The sequence below is a fragment of the Hylaeus anthracinus genome, unplaced genomic scaffold, assembly GCF_026225885.1.
Source record: "Hylaeus anthracinus isolate JK02 unplaced genomic scaffold, UHH_iyHylAnth1.0_haploid 11978, whole genome shotgun sequence".
Lineage (NCBI taxonomy): Eukaryota > Metazoa > Arthropoda > Insecta > Hymenoptera > Colletidae > Hylaeus > Hylaeus anthracinus.
In genome coordinates, this window is record NW_026534326.1 from 3,351,731 (window position 1) to 3,367,829 (window position 16,099).

Consider the following 16,099-nt stretch of genomic DNA (forward strand, 5'->3'; position numbering starts at 1 on the left):
CTAACGTACGTACATATATATACAGTGGGTGTAGAAATATGTACATTGATCAATTTCATAAAAAAACTATGTAAAATTGTAATTTATTAACTTATTTTGTATAAACTGACATTCTACATATTCTCAGAAATCTCTAGAACAGATACATTAAAAAAAGAAATAGCTATTTATGTAAAGTGCAAAATTAACAAGAGGAAAACAATCGATAGAAATGTTGAAGCAATAAGTATTCACACAACATTAATTTATAAGTATATAATACTTCCTTTGTGAGGTTTTCTTTTGATTTTATAATTATTGCTTATATATTTAGATTGTATTTAGATTATATTTAGAGGGTAATTATAATTATCCTCTTCGAAGCATTAAATTAACTAGATTATTAGTTATTCGAAGTGGGATCTTTTTCGATTCCTCTATTAGAGCCATTTCTAAAAGTACTAAAAATTTGATGTTTTCTAATTCCTACGGAGCAATAAACTAATATGTTTACGTTACAAACTCTATGATATATAATGATTCGTTATAAGAATCATACAAATACTTATTGCTTCTATACATTTTCCCACTTTTTTGTTAATTTCATAAATTATATTAACTAGTAAATGTTGTTTGGACTATATCCATCTTAGAGACTTCTGAGAATATGTAAAATATCATTGATTATAAAAATAGAAGTTAAGAAACTACAATTTCACACAAAAGCTTTTTGGGAAATTGATCTGTGTACGAATACTTTCTACATCCACTGTATATATATGTATATATATATATATCAACATAAGGATACATTTTATTATTACCTACATTCTGCGCTTGAACTATTACTTTCACTGGAAAATAATCAACATGCCAATGCTACCAGTTTCCTTTTGTAACGAAAACAAGATCTGCGAAGAAATTTGTACTGGAGAGTTTCTTTTCATCGTGGCACATTATTCGCAATGAAAAACTATTCTTGGCGGTTAATCGATTACCTTCTTTATTATTCAATCACAAAAAGACTTTATAAATTACTTGGTAAGAGTAAATCTCCTTGTATACCTATTTACTTTTGGCTAGAAGCGATATCGTTCGATACCCTTTTGTTTCTTTACCTACTAAGTCGTATATACCGTTCCTACTCACATTGATATTACATAAAAATCAATAGAAATCGCCGCGTACCCTAGAATCGATAATAATATACAATACGCGTGTAAAGGTAGTCACGATATGTAAGAAAACCTCGAAAGTTGCTCATTTACACGGATTCGCGATGCTCGACGCGCGACTTTATCAAAGCAGAGCTCGAAAATGTTGAAATGAAACGCAGCATATATTGTTATCAAGTTGACTACCACGCTTTGTTTGAAAATAATTGGAAATTATGTAACGTAATGTCACGGTATTTGTTGTTACAACCTTATCAGAACTCGAGAATCTTTACTTTCACATAGTTTCTTTAACCCTTTCGATCCAAATTTTGTTCTGTTTAGATTCTATTCGTTTTTCTTTTAAAATTGAATTGTATTATTTAATACTTTAATACTATTAAAGTAGGTTGCCTTAGGGCGATTCTTGTTTTAATGATTTTTTAAATCTATGTTTCACAGCCCCTAAATACCTTGCGAATACAAAGAGAATATTCCTAAAATTTGAGTTCTGTATTCTAACATTTTTTAATCAATTACCTTTTATTTTACAACTCTGATAAAAATTGATGCAACAATTTGAAATTTGCCAGAGTTGTCACTTATAATTAGACTGCAGACCTTTACGCAAAATAAAATCTTGGCAAATGTACTTTACAAAAATTCAACCTAAATAGGAATTTATTTTATTCTGCAAATGTTGTTACGTCAATTTTACTTTCAATCTTTTTTATAGTCTTGCATTAAGATTGCATTTTGTAGGTTCTTTTCTATAAATGCACATTGAAATTTCCTATAAATGCATATTATAGCGAATATTGTAACATGAATGGACATGTATTCTTGCATACTGCATGCATTTTGTAGTTTCTTGCACACTCAAATTCCCTATAAAAGCATAAAAATCCGCAGTCTACTTATAATAATAGGAAGTCTTAAAAATATCTAATTTTTATCTTAATTATTTCCTTGCACAGTAAATATGAAGCTACTTTCCCTACTTAAAATATTTTTGTAACGCTATCTTAAATGTTTTAAATATTGAAAACAATCCATGTATTATCCATTTAAACTTTCGAAGGACACGTGTTAATGTTAAAGTTAATAGCTGAAATTTTGCAGGAATATTTTCCAGGATTATTTTCTTATGGGTTGTGCAAGCTATTTAGAGGTTACGTAACAGATTTCAGAAATAAGGACCACCCTAAATTGTCTACGAATCAAAGACAGTAGCCAGATAAGGAGTGACAATTTGTCCTAGCATAAATGATATTTCTTTTTTTAGTCATACGGTCAGTGTAATAAGTATTCGTACAGGAATCAATTAAAAAAAATACTTCATATATTTATTTGATTAATAAATTTTAGGGAAGAAATAGTTATCCAACATTCCTACATATTTTTAGAGTAGAATTTGCTTAAATAAAGTTCAGTATTTTTAATGTTAACCCTTTGCACTCAGGAGGTGACTCAGTCACTGGGTTTCCTTTACGTTTGATTGCTTTGGAATTCGAAGTGCCAATAAAACAATTGTCGAAGGAGTAAGGGTGGTCTGATTTTCAAATCTCAAACTAGAAATCTCATCTTCGAAGAATGGTAAACCTAAGCTTAGCATTCTTGGGAATAGAATGCTAAGAAAGCATCTCGAGTTGCTGATAGATACCAGAAAAAAAGGCCTCGAATGCAAAGGGTTAATGCAAAAATGGTGGAACGTCTCCAGAGTTCTTCATAGTTCTCCAAAGTTGGAGTTCCGGAGTCTCCATATGTTGAAATTAAATGACTTTGGAATTAAAGCCTTCATAAATTATAATAATTGTGGACATATACATCCACCTTTTTAATATCTCTCTCGAGTTGCTGATAGATACCAGAAAAAAAGGCCTCAAGTGCAAAAGGTTAATCTCTCATTTCTTTTCTTATTAATATTATTTTAAATTGCTTGCTGTACAAATACTTCTTAAACCGACTGTATGTTACTGTGAGTCTCAATAGTAATTTGGCCAATGTACCACTAGGGTCGAAAGGGTTAACACATCATCTTCCGGAATAAGTTTTTTAAATTCCTATCCAAGTCCCATTGAAGTCCTGACGTATGTCTGACGTGGTGATCAACGTGTCAGATCCGCGTTTCTGGTAACATTTTAGGACAGCCTCGATAAAGTTGGCTCGCGAAACGCCTATAATACAAAAGTGTCGACTGTTCGACGATACTCCTGTCTTCGAACGATGATAAAAAATGGACGGGATTTACAATAGGCGAAGCGTCCCTTGGCGACGAAGGAGAATGCACGATTGAAGAAAACGAAAAAAAAAAGAATATAAAGCTCGATGTCTTGTATTTACTGACACAAGACATACTCGCTCTGTGACTTGTTTATATGTAGATTTTTATTCGTTATGGCACGACGTTGGTGCGTGTACGAAGACTCGATTGAATATATATATATATGTATATAGAAAAAAAGAAAATATCTGTATACTCTGGCAGTTCGAATGCAGTAATAGAATTTTACAGGTCGATATCGATTTGTAATATCTCGTACAGTACACTTGTAATCGATATTTGTTCAAGGAGGGAAATAGGTTTAGGACTACGTTCTTTTTTTTAATGATTTGCATGAATTTTTTTTTTAGCAAGAAAGGAACTTATATAATTCAATTAATGAAAGTTTGAGAACATTTTATACATATATTCAAGTAAATATTGTAATTTTTTGGAAGTATTTCCTCGAAAAATATGGAAGATATCAGCTACATTCCACAGTTTTCATCTGAAATCAATAGGGATCCCTTTGCACTCGAGGCTTTTTTTTTTGGTGTCTACCAGTAACTCGAATGCTAAGATTTTAAATCTAATTTTAGATTCTACTGCAGCTTTTATTGACCTTTATTGCACTGACAATTATTTTATTGACACTTCGAGCTCCAAAGAAATGAACCGTAAACAAATATTGGTTGATTTACTGCGTAAAATCTAATGGTGACTGAGAGTCACCTCTCGAGTGCAAAGGGTTCAATTTGCTTTAAAAACATGTCTTTCTTCTATATGAACGTACATTTCCTCTTAAAAAATTGAATGTGACGTGTTAAAGAATAGAGCAAATTTTTTTGCAATCATTTTTTGCAATTTTTGTATAACGTTTTCAGCAATAAAATGATACTTTAAACAATACTACTCTAAATGTAGATTCTTATAGAAGAAAAACACGCCTTCAAACTATATTTAAATCCTTACTGATTTCAGATGAAAATTTTAGCAGTTGATATCTTCCATATTTTTAGGAAATATGAAGGAAATACTTCCAAAAAATTACAATATTTACTTAAATATATACATATAAAATGTCCTCAATGTTTCATTAAATTATATACATTTCTTTCTAGCTAAACAAATTCATGCAAAACACTGGAAAGACGCGGTGCCCTAACCTATTTCCGCTCCATCGTTGATTGTCTAGTATAAATTAATTTTCTTTGTGATAACTTTGCGACACATGTGACAAGTCTTGAGCGGGGCCGCGCAATGCTCGCAGGCTCCGTGTCCGCACAGAAACGCGACGTTGCGACGACGTTCCATGCAGATGCTGCACATGTTTGCCTCCTCCAAATCTGCCACCCTAGTTTCTAAGTAACGCAGTCGTTCCAAGTCCTTGTCCTTCTCCTTTTCCTGGTCCTCTTCCTTCTTCTTATCCTCTAGCGTGTCGTCCTTCAGCTTCTCCTCAGGTTTCGTCAAAGGGACCTCACCTGTAGCTGACTGACCATCTACGCCTGATGAAAAACAGACAAGAATTGTGACTTGGAGTGGTTACTCTTTACAAAAAGATACAATGATGATATATAATTAGTTTTAGAGGCGTTAAACAGCATAACAGGACTTTTCAGGAATTTAAGGAACACGACAGAACTTTTCAGTAACGGAACTACTAGAGAAATTAATTCCAAAAGTGATGCATTAAGGAAATCAAATTTAGATAGGATTTGTGAATCTGGAGAGGTTCAAGTATTAAATACTAGTATTACATCTAATTTCCATCAGTCCCGAGACAAAATTTTAACTCTGTAGTTTGCACGAGTTCTAGTTTGACAGTCAACGCAGGAAGAATTTTGATACTTTGTTAGTATCATCATCAAATTGCGAATTTTACGCATTTATGATATAAACTAATATGATAAACACATGCTAAGGTATGTGTACTTATATAAAATGAAATAACAATACTGTTGCAATAATTGTGGAATAAATCTATATACGTAGAAAGTGTGTGCACGTTAGAGTGAAATTGAGAGCTCAAATTTTTCAGGAATATTTTCTTACGTCTTTGCAAAGTATGTAGATGGTGTGTAACATAGATTTCAGAAATCATTGATATAAGAATCACCCTAGTGGACTTACGCAAAATGAAATAACGATATTATTACAATAATTGTGGAATATATTCAACATACATTCTGTATATCTTACGTATGTTTTCTATGTTATCCTACATCATAAATGCATAAAACTCGCAGTCTAATCGTCACGTGTTACCTTGATTTCTTTGTGTTTTAGCAGTTCCGTTGCCACAATGCGTACAGGTGAAAATAGTAACGCTACCGCTAGGATTAAGTCGTTTCCTAACTTCCCTGCATTCACTACTATACCTGAACAATTGTGGCACTCGGTGGCGTCGCCAGAACCGGATACGCTCTTCCTCGTTCTGCGCACCACTTCCGACTGCGACGCTGGATCTATCTCGTACATGGCGGTCTGCGAGGCGGGAGCATTCTCTATCCTGCAAGTACACGATCGCACGACGTGGATGAGTATAGAATTCTTCTAGACTTCCAGAGTTATAATTAATAATAAACAAATTGGCATTTTTAACATCATTTGATTTTTAGATAGAAATTCTTAATTTATTAAAGGAAATTTCCTATTCAAAGTCCCAGTCTAGTTTGAAATAATATAATCTCGACTGAACTCGAGTAAGATAAGTAAAGTAATACAAGTAATATGATTTTGAATGAACCCACTCTAATTGAGTACTGTGGCTTTGGTACTGGTAACAGCGCAGAAGATCGCCGTATGAGGCAATCTGTGGATCCGATTCGAGGAGATCCAGAGGAGTCTTATTCTTGGAGTTCCTCGCGTGCTCCAAAAGAGTGCAGCTCCTATCCACGCTCACCAAGAAACAAGCTAACGCCAGTTCCGTCTTCGTACCCTGTCTCGTCAAATTTTGCCATATCTGGAATCAAAATATGGGTTGTTGATTACTTTCATTAAGGACGAAGAGAATATTAAAATAGTGGATGTATATGTCCACAATTATTATAATTTATGAAGGCTTTAATTCCAAAGTCATTTAATTTCAACATATGGAGACTCCGGAACTCCAACTTTGGAGAACTATGAAGAACTCTGGAGACGTTCCACCATTTTTGCATTAACCCTTTGCATTCGAGGCCTTTTTTTCTGGTATCTATCAGCAACTCGAGATGCTTTCTTAGCATTCTATTCCCAAGAATGCTAAGCTTAGGTTTACCATTCTTCGAAGATGAGATTTCTAGTTTGAGATTTGAAAATCAGACCACCCTTACTCCTTCGACAATTGTTTTATTGGCACTTCGAGTTCCAAAGCAATCAAACGTAAAGGAAACCCAGTGACTGAGTCACCTCCTGAGTGCAAAGGGTTAACATTAAAAATACTGAACTTTATTTAAGCAAATTCTACTCTAAAAATATGTAGGAATGTTGGATAACTATTTCTTCCCTAAAATTTATTAATCAAATAAATATATGAAGTATTTTTTTTAATTGATTCCTGTACGAATACTTATTACACTGACCGTATGACTAAAAAAAGAAATATCATTTATGCTAGGACAAATTGTCACTCCTTATCTGGCTACTGTCTTTGATTCGTAGACAATTTAGGGTGGTCCTTATTTCTGAAATCTGTTACGTAACCTCTAAATAGCTTGCACAACCCATAAGAAAATAATCCTGGAAAATATTCCTGCAAAATTTCAGCTATTAACTTTAACATTAACACGTGTCCTTCGAAAGTTTAAATGGATAATACATGGATTGTTTTCAATATTTAAAACATTTAAGATAGCATTCTACTGCCATGAATTCTAAGCTATCTAGATTTGAGAATAAGATCTCCTTTACCTCATCGACAATCATTTTATTGACACTTTGAGCTCCAAAGAAATTAAACTTAAAGAAACATTAGGTATTGTAGATTTCCTGCGTGGAACCTAATGGTGACTGAGAGTCACCTCTCGAGTGCAAAGGGTTAATTTCTCCCGTGACTCACCGCATAGATGAGAGGCGAGTCCCTGCAACTCTCAGGCGTAGGAACGACGTTCGTTTGATTCGAGCTCTTGACAATGGCGATATGCAGCACCGTGTCGCCGTCCGCGTCCGTGCTGGCGACGTCCGCGTTATGGTGCACCAGCAGCTCCACTAGGGCCCAGTGGCCCTGCGAGGTGGCCAAGTGCAACGGTGTCTGTCGACGATTGTTTCTCAAGTCCACCTTGGCGTGACCACCGCCCGGAGAAACGAGTATAGCCGCGACGTCTTTGTGGCCGTTCAAGGCTGCTAAATGCAGGGCTGCGAAACCGTCGTCCTTCTTCACGTCCACCAGGTGCCTCGCTCGCAACACTAGCTTCTCCGTCGCGCTAGACAAACCGGAGACGAGCAAAGATCTTATCTGGTGAAGTTTAATCTGATTTCTTATTTATAGAAATGTATGTATGGATTTGTGATAAAGTATGGGAAAATCTGTGAGGAAGTGCATAAATGAAAAATATATAAAATATATGTATAAGGTATCAAAGTATAAGATAAAGGTTACTATAAAATAATAATAATATAAGAAGGATAAGTATAAAATGAAGGTTATAGTGAATATGATGTATGAGATACTTTCTCTAAATAGTAAATCTATTTCTAAATAGTAACGATTTCAGGTTAATTAAATTGAATTCATCTTCAAACAGTAACGAACTGAGATTTAAGAGAAAGTATATTCTCATCTTCTCAACAGTAACGAATTGAGATTCAAGTGAAAATATATCTCATCTTCTAAACAGTAGCGAATTGAGATTCAACTTTACTTACACTGTAGTCCTAACGGACTGTTCACACTTATTTAAAAGATGAGACACGCTTCAATTCGAAACTCAATTCATTATCTGAATCTACTAAAACATGAATTTGCATAAAAATCCATGGTTATTTATTACTCTAACAAAATTTTGTTCGTCTCTGTTCCAAGTTGACCCATGTCGAGTAATATACATATACAATTTTTCCATATCATTAAAAGCAACGGAGATACTTTAGATGCAAATCCTGAGTGACTCACCCTGTCTATGCAATATACAAATTCATTTACTCTACAAATATTGTAATACAAACTTTACTTCCACTATTTTCTAGATTATTGCATACTGTGTGATACATACTGTGCATTGCCCTTTAAGGCGGCGTGATGCAAGACATTGAAACCCCGCTTGTTTCTTAAGGTGAAGTCGACTCTCTCGCACGAGCACAGGGCGTCGATTATATCCAACGCGTCTTTACCGATGGCGTCCTTTCCGATCGCGTCGTGCAACGCGGTGTCCCCGTACGAGTCTTGCAAGTTAACGTCGCACTGGTGACGCAACAGGACCTTCACGCACTGCACGTGCTTCTTGTTCACGGCGACGTGCAAAGCGCTGCACTTGCCGTCATTCATAGCATTTATGGGAGCGCCGCGCGACAGAAGCAACTCCATGATCTCCGGCTGATTCCTAGGACCAAGAAAAAAAAATGTAAACAGTTAGGTTTGACGAATCTAACGTTTATTTAAAATTAAAACTACTGGTTAAGTCACTTAAAATTTGTATCTGAGATATCTCCGTTATTTTTGGTTTTATGAGAAAGATCTGCAGGACAAAGTTACAGTGTTTCAAGGGCCGTGTGTAATGGCGGGAGCATTCTTAATCTCAAGGTCATTTTGTGAAAAGATTTCAAGGTCATTGACGTTTTTTTCATAAGAATGGGATATTTTTATTGTTGTAGTCTTGTAGCTGAGGAAAAGACAAATTCAAAGATGTATAATACGTTGACCTTCGAATGACCTTGAGATGAGTTATCCTTACGCGATCAATAAAATTTGTAATTAAAATATCTCCGTTGTTTGCCCTCCGAAGATCAACATATTATACATGTTTGAATTTGTCTTTTCATCAGCTACAAGACTACAATAATGAAAATAACCCATCCCATTAAAAAAAAATACTGATGACCTTGAAAATTTTAAAACTATGACCTTGAGATATTTTTCGTGCATACGGTGATATTGTCCCCTGGAAACTGAAGAGTTTCTGTCGGAACAATTTTTCCATACCATTAAAAGCAACGGAGATATTTTAGATACAAATCCTAGGTGACTCACCCTGTAATATACAAATTTATTTACTCTACAAATATTACAATTCAAACTTTATAATTCAACTTATCCAATATTTTCTATATTATTGCATACTGTGTGAATGTTGCAGTTCCTTGCACGTTAAAATTTCCTACACATGCATGAAAATCCGCAGTCTAGTTGTAAACAAACGCGTTGATATGTTTAACAACAAAAGTTTTTCTTAAAAGTTGGTTCAACTCCAACGCAACGAACCCAAATGCAGCATAGTGCAGAGGAGTGTCTCCGTCCTCGTCTACCGCTCGCAGGGATGCACCAGCGTCTAGAAGAAGAGTGCAAAGGTCACGTTGACCTTGATGCGCCGCGACTTGCAGACACGTTTTCTTGCCACTTCCGGGACCGCCAGCTCTGGCATCTACTCTTCCTGGATACTTCTTCAGAAACTCTTGGACCGCGGATACCCCAGCCTCTCCCCTGGCTGCGTCTCTCAACAGTTTCTCCACTTCTGTATCTACACTGTCGGCTGCAAAGTATAGCATTAGTATATCAAATCAGTACCTATTTAAACCTTTGCAGTCGTATTAAATTTATGGCATATTGTAATAATAATGGGTATTGTACTGGTCGGTATTAATTTCCAAGAAACGAGCAATGATACATAATATCCAAGTTTATAAACAAGATTAATTAATTCTTTTGTGGGCTTTAGATATATGTTTACACAACAATGTGTTTTAATGTAACGTTTTTATGTAAAAATTATATTTTATAGTTCTCCATTATGTGGTATCTTTCGATAACTCTCTTCTTGCCATTTTGGAGTATTGTTTCTGAAATATTTTAAGAAACCGGAATGCCTAATTACACTTAAACACAATTTGTTAAATATTATTTGGAACTCTACCAAGTATTTTCGACTATTTGGTATTTATTACAATCTGTTACAGAAAAAATAACGATATTCAATATATTTGCCTTTGAAAAATTTAACATGTAGATATCTCACCGACTGGCTCATATATTCTTGTATAACTTAATATAATTACTAACGATCTTTCCATTAATCTATTATTACACTAATATCTTAGAATCTATTACTATTGTCTCATGGCTTAAATCTTTTCAGTCTGCGGAATACAACATAAGATTAGTATGGTTCTTTGTTGCGGTGACTGAGAGCAGACATTCGACTGCAAAGGGTTAAAGCTTTATTTGAAAATCCTCAATCCAAGCGTTACTATCATTTAATTATCAATGAACTTTGCAATAATATTTATGGTCTTAATTAGGAATGAAATCGTTGTTTAAATTTAAATTTAAATTTAATTTTGGTTGAAACGTTCATCGACAATTGATGAATGAACCCTGTTTACGTTCATCTAAAAAATTTATTTAATTAATATCTACCTGCCCAGTCTCTGCTCCTGGACTCATCCTGCAGAGAAGCAATTTCTGTCCCTGGAGGAACGAGAGTGACACTCAGAGGATTGAAGGTCCACGTGTGACCGTCCAGAGCGACCCTCAAGTCTCCGTCCGAATATATCTTTATCACTTTCCCAGTCTTTCCTAAAGCCTACGCAAGTCGACAAGTTATAAATGGCAACTTCGATCGTCGTCACAAACAGAGTCATACTAATTACATTTTTCATAACGTCTATCCACTCGCCGTGGCCACGTTGGTAGAGTTTAACCGCGGACAGATCGGTTTTCACTCTGACTATGTCGCCTAGAGAAAACGTGTCCTTGCTCGTGGCGTTCACGAGTGCTCCGGGATGAAAGGTCCATCTGTTGTTGCATCCCTCGAATTGCACGCGTACGTCGCCTTTGTCCGTGATACGGTGGACTCTGCCGATCTGATAACGAATTGGATTATTTATTAGGTTAGGTTAGGTTAGGCAAAAATTAGATTGGAATGCAATGGAAACACTCAAATATCTCCGTTATTCTTAATCCCACGAAAAAATTTTCTGGGACGAAGTTACAGTGTTTTAAGGGGCGTATGTAATGACGGGACTATTTTCTTTCTCAAGATCATTGTTTAAAGAGATTTCAAGGTCATCGGCATTTTTTTTAATGGGACGGAATATTTTCGATATTGTAGTCTTGTAGCTGATGAAAAAACAAATTCAAACATGTATAATATGTTGATCTTCGGAGGGCAAACAACGGAGATATTTTAATTACAAATTTTATTGATGGCGTAAGGATAACTCATCTCAAGGTCATTCGAAGGTCAACGTATTATACATCTTTGAATTTGTCTTTTCCTCAGCTACAAGACTACAACAATAAAAATATCCCATCCTTATGAAAAAAACGTCAATGACCTTGAAATCTTTTCACAAAATGACCTTGAGATTAAGAATGCTCCCGCCATTACACACGGCCCTTGAAACACTGTAACTTTGTCCCATAGATTTTTTCAATAGAACCAAAAATAACAAAGATATTCCCACTTGAACGTTCCACCCTGTATATTAACCCTTTGCAGCCCAATTTTTCTGATTTCAGTCAGTTATCGTCGAGCCTCCCTCGACATAGGATCGCAGAAGGTGAACACTTTCGCTGCGGATGGCGCACATGTGCGTCCAACTGAAAATATATGGTTGTTTTTATTATTTTTCAGTTTTCATTTATTTTGTTCGGCAATCGTATCATATATAAAATATGTTACCACAAATATATGTTTTTCAAAATAATCATATTAGAACATTTGTAAGAAATTTTTCGTTAAAAAAAAATATCATAATGGCAGCTCTCAGCGTACGGCTACTTATTTTCGTCCGCAGCGAAAGTGTTAAACGAAATGGCAGCGATTTTTCTTGTATCGTACTTTTCCTATATAGTCGGCCATTCGCGGGTTCCAACCGCCGTGGCTCTCCTGCATTTCCTTTAACGTTTCCACGTCAACCGCTACTTTTATTTTATGCCCGACGACGAACGTCGATTGGCGCGGACTAGACCCACTGGAAGAAATACCACTCCAACTTGGCGTCGAGTTATTCCCGTTGTTAGACACGGTGATGATCGGTTGGCCAACGAGTGGAAGATGCTCTTTGTAGTACGAACCGGTTGTTGCTTCTTCTACGTAACACAGATCTACGCAGCCCTTGTACCCGAGACGATAGACGTTCGAGCTGCCCTTGGACCACGTTACTGTTGCCACCGAACGACTGCTTCCGTTATCCCAACCGCGTATGTCCATCACTCTACCAGTTTTTCCTGGAATGTTGAATACCTAAGAATATCTGTATATTGCGTTGTTAGAGAAGTAATTGATAGTAATAATTAATATTGTGTTGTTAGAGAAGTAATCGATAGTAATAATTAATATTGTGTTGTTAGAGTAACGTTTGATAGTACCTCGTCCTCCGTCTTGGTTTCCCCATTCCCAATCTGGACCACGTACAACCTTTGCTCCTATAAATATTCCTTTTAATGGTATCTTAGTGCAGCCTTCTCTCGGAGACATCTGAATCCTATATAGAAAATAAAAATAACATTTAAAAACCAGCACTCGGGTTACATTCTTATTAACCCTTTGCGAAGGGCGTATATATACGTCCTCGAGAAATGTATTCAGAAAAATGTTTATATTCGTTGAATCAATTTAAACAAAATATCAGGTTATAGGGGATGATGCGACGAAACTTTTTTTATATTTACAGTTTACTCATAGGACACTTAGTTTCATAGATAAAAATTCAAAACTTGGAAGACCTTTTTTCTCTGAATTCGTTTAAATTTGGAATGGTGAAAATGAAAGCATCGTTAGTTGACAATTACTTATTTGATGCATTTGAAAAAAATATCACCTTATACAAGATGACAAAACGTAACTTTTTTATATTTACAGTTTATTCGTACGATATTTAGTTTCAGAAATAAAAATTGAAAACTTGGAATACCCTTTTTCCTGAAATTCAATTTTTCCAACAAACTTTTAACCTCTCAATTTTTATTTTCGAATCTACACGTCCTATGAATAAACTATACAAAGAAAAAAGTTTCGTCTCATCATCTCCTATAAGCTGGTATTTTTTAAAAATTGATTTAACGAAGATAAACATTTATCTAAGCCGATTTCTTGAGGGCGTACATACACATCCTTCCTGGTCAAAGGGTTAAGTAATGAAAGTCTGAAGGACCAACCCTACAGAATTGGCCGTCTGAAATCTTTGGAAAGTATGACTCAATTCGTGCACGTCAGCCATGTAGCACTGAGTGCACAGGTCGTAGTCAGGACACTGCGCACACTTCCATCTGATACCAATTATCCCGTGTCGTTTGCATCCATCACAGATAATGTTCGCGTGTTTAACTCCAGTGGCTGCATTGTCGAACACAAGCAAATCGTACGCTCCTTGGTACCCTATTCTGTAGTTGCTCCTAGATCCATGATCCCATTGAACGATAACAGTCTTGTTCGGCGTCCTGTCGGAAGGGTTCGGAGTGGAAGCAGAACTCCCAAAGGCTGGAGGCTTGCCAATCTCGACAACAGTCCCTGCGTGTCCTTCTCCACCATCCTGGTTATCCCACTTCCAGTCTGGCCCTCGAACCACTCTTAGACCGACCTCTAACATCTCAGAGTTGACAGCGTTCTGGTAGTGACCCTGTAGAAAAGGAATAAAATATAAATGTGAGGAAGGAATATTGTTAGTGGAATATAGGTAATGGGATTAGGTGTTTTCTTGGGTTGAGAAAGATGGGTGTAGGAAGACATTTGAGGATTTTAGAAAGGAGCATAGGGGGAATGGTTGAGTAGCAAGGCATAGGGGAGCATAGAGATATGATTAAACGATGTTTTTGAGAAGAAGAGAGTTTCTATTGTTGATTTAAGAAAGAATTGAAATATTTAGGAGAATTTTATGTATATGAGGTAATAGATATTAGATAGAGACCATTGTTGTATTGTGATTGTATAGTTTTGGTGTTCTTTTGGGTTGAGAAAATAATGGATAGAGGGGAATTTGAGGATTTTAGGGAGGAGTGTAGGAGGAAGAGTTAAGAGGCAAAGTATAGAGGTACAAAGCATCTTGACGAAGTACAGCTTTTGAAAAGAAGGAGGTTTTCATATTGATTTAAGAAAATAGTGGATAGAAGGAAAATTGAGGATTCTAGGCAGAAACATAGAAGAAAGAGTCGAATGGCAAAGCACAGAGTTGACTGAGCAGAGTTTACGAAAAAGAGGTTTTTATTATCCATTCAAGAAAAAGTATCAGAGATGCATACAAGATAATAAACACAGAAGAATATCATATTAATATTATATAGTTCATATTTTTTCTTGATTTAATAGTGAATAGAAAGGAATTTGAGGAATTTAAAGGAAAGAGTTGGGTAGCAGAGCATGGAATCTTGATCAAGCAAAGTTTCCGAAAAGGAGAAGGGTCATATTATCGACTCAAGAAAAGTATCGAAGAGGATTCCATGCATACAAGATAATAGATACAGACCGTTATCATATTAGTATCTTATTATTCGTATCTCTCTCCAATTTAAACAGCGTACAAGGTAAATAGAGCAATGTAGGCAGAGACATAGGATAGCGGAGCATAATCTCAACCAAGCAAGGTTTTCAAAAAGCATATTCTTATTATTGATTCAGGAAAAGTATCAAGCAGGATTCCACATACAGGATGCAATACACATTCCTTGTACAATTTTCTTTCAGCTGATCTGGCTGTGGAGGCAACATTAAGAGGAATTAATTTTCTGTTCGTTTCGGTCTGATAAAAATCTCTTCCTACCTGAAACGGTCGTGGCCAGTGCGACGTATCTCGCGAATCATATGCGTTCCTTTGCTGGGGAATATCCTCGAATCGATCACGGAACAGCTCGGATAGATACGAACGAAAATACTCGCGGAGAATATCTCCGACAGTTGGACAACATCATTACCGCGGATTACGAACGTTCATCCCGATAGGAATAGGAATTAGGATTCTGCGTCGGTGATGTCAACGATCGTAACCTCCTCCGTTGAAGGCGCCTCTTTCGACCGATAGCAGAGCTAATGGGAAACTAGGAGTCCCTATTTCCACGGGAGTTTTACGAATGATCTCTTATTTTCTTCCGGGCTTTTCCATCGAGTCTGATAAAGTTTCTTCGAGGAAATTTGATCGGTAAATTGATTCACTCCATTTTACACAAATTCTTCACCAGTTTACCACGAGCGTGGTCGAGCGACTCTCAACGAAGGAAAACCATTCATGATTTTCACTTTTACGTTTTCCCTGTACAGCGCATTCTATAGATTCTATTTCTCGATGATTCAGAGCATTAGTCGCGTTTGGAAGCATAAGCTCGTATACAGGGTGTCCTAAAAATGTTGTAACACCTTGAAAGGGAAGGTTCGGGAGGTGTTTTGAAACAATTTTTTCCTTAGCAAAAATGTCCGAGAGAAAACTCCGACCAATCAGAGCGCGAGGCGGCCGCGCACCCCGATCAATCAGAGCGTGAGGCGACCGCGCTCCCCAACCAATCAGACCGCGAGGCGGTTGTGCTCCCCGACCAATCAGAGCACGAGAATGCCAATGAAGCGCCCGCTGATTGGTCAGT

At 36.3% G+C, this 16,099-nt stretch overlaps 1 protein-coding gene across 2 annotated transcripts; it reads right to left on the reverse strand.

Moving 5' to 3' along the window:
- Positions 1–1,971: 1,971 nt before the first annotated feature.
- LOC128896870 (E3 ubiquitin-protein ligase MIB2) lies at positions 1,972–15,857 on the reverse strand. 2 transcript variants are annotated; one of them, XM_054160414.1, is made up of 13 exons: positions 15,289–15,857; positions 15,175–15,221; positions 13,691–14,151; positions 12,902–13,017; positions 12,372–12,760; positions 11,179–11,391; positions 10,946–11,111; positions 9,794–10,061; positions 8,589–8,915; positions 7,436–7,799; positions 6,147–6,358; positions 5,775–5,905; positions 1,972–4,901 (listed from the first exon to the last, which is right to left on the reverse strand). In XM_054160414.1, the coding sequence occupies exons 3-13, from the start codon at positions 14,119–14,121 to the stop codon at positions 4,588–4,590; spliced, it is 2,931 nt and encodes a 976-aa protein (XP_054016389.1). In that variant the 5' UTR covers positions 14,122–14,151; positions 15,175–15,221; positions 15,289–15,857; the 3' UTR covers positions 1,972–4,587. The 2 variants fall into 2 exon arrangements, with proteins under 2 accessions (XP_054016389.1, XP_054016387.1); XM_054160412.1 differs by lacking the exon at positions 15,175–15,221.
- Between the last annotated feature and the right edge of the window lie 242 nt (positions 15,858–16,099).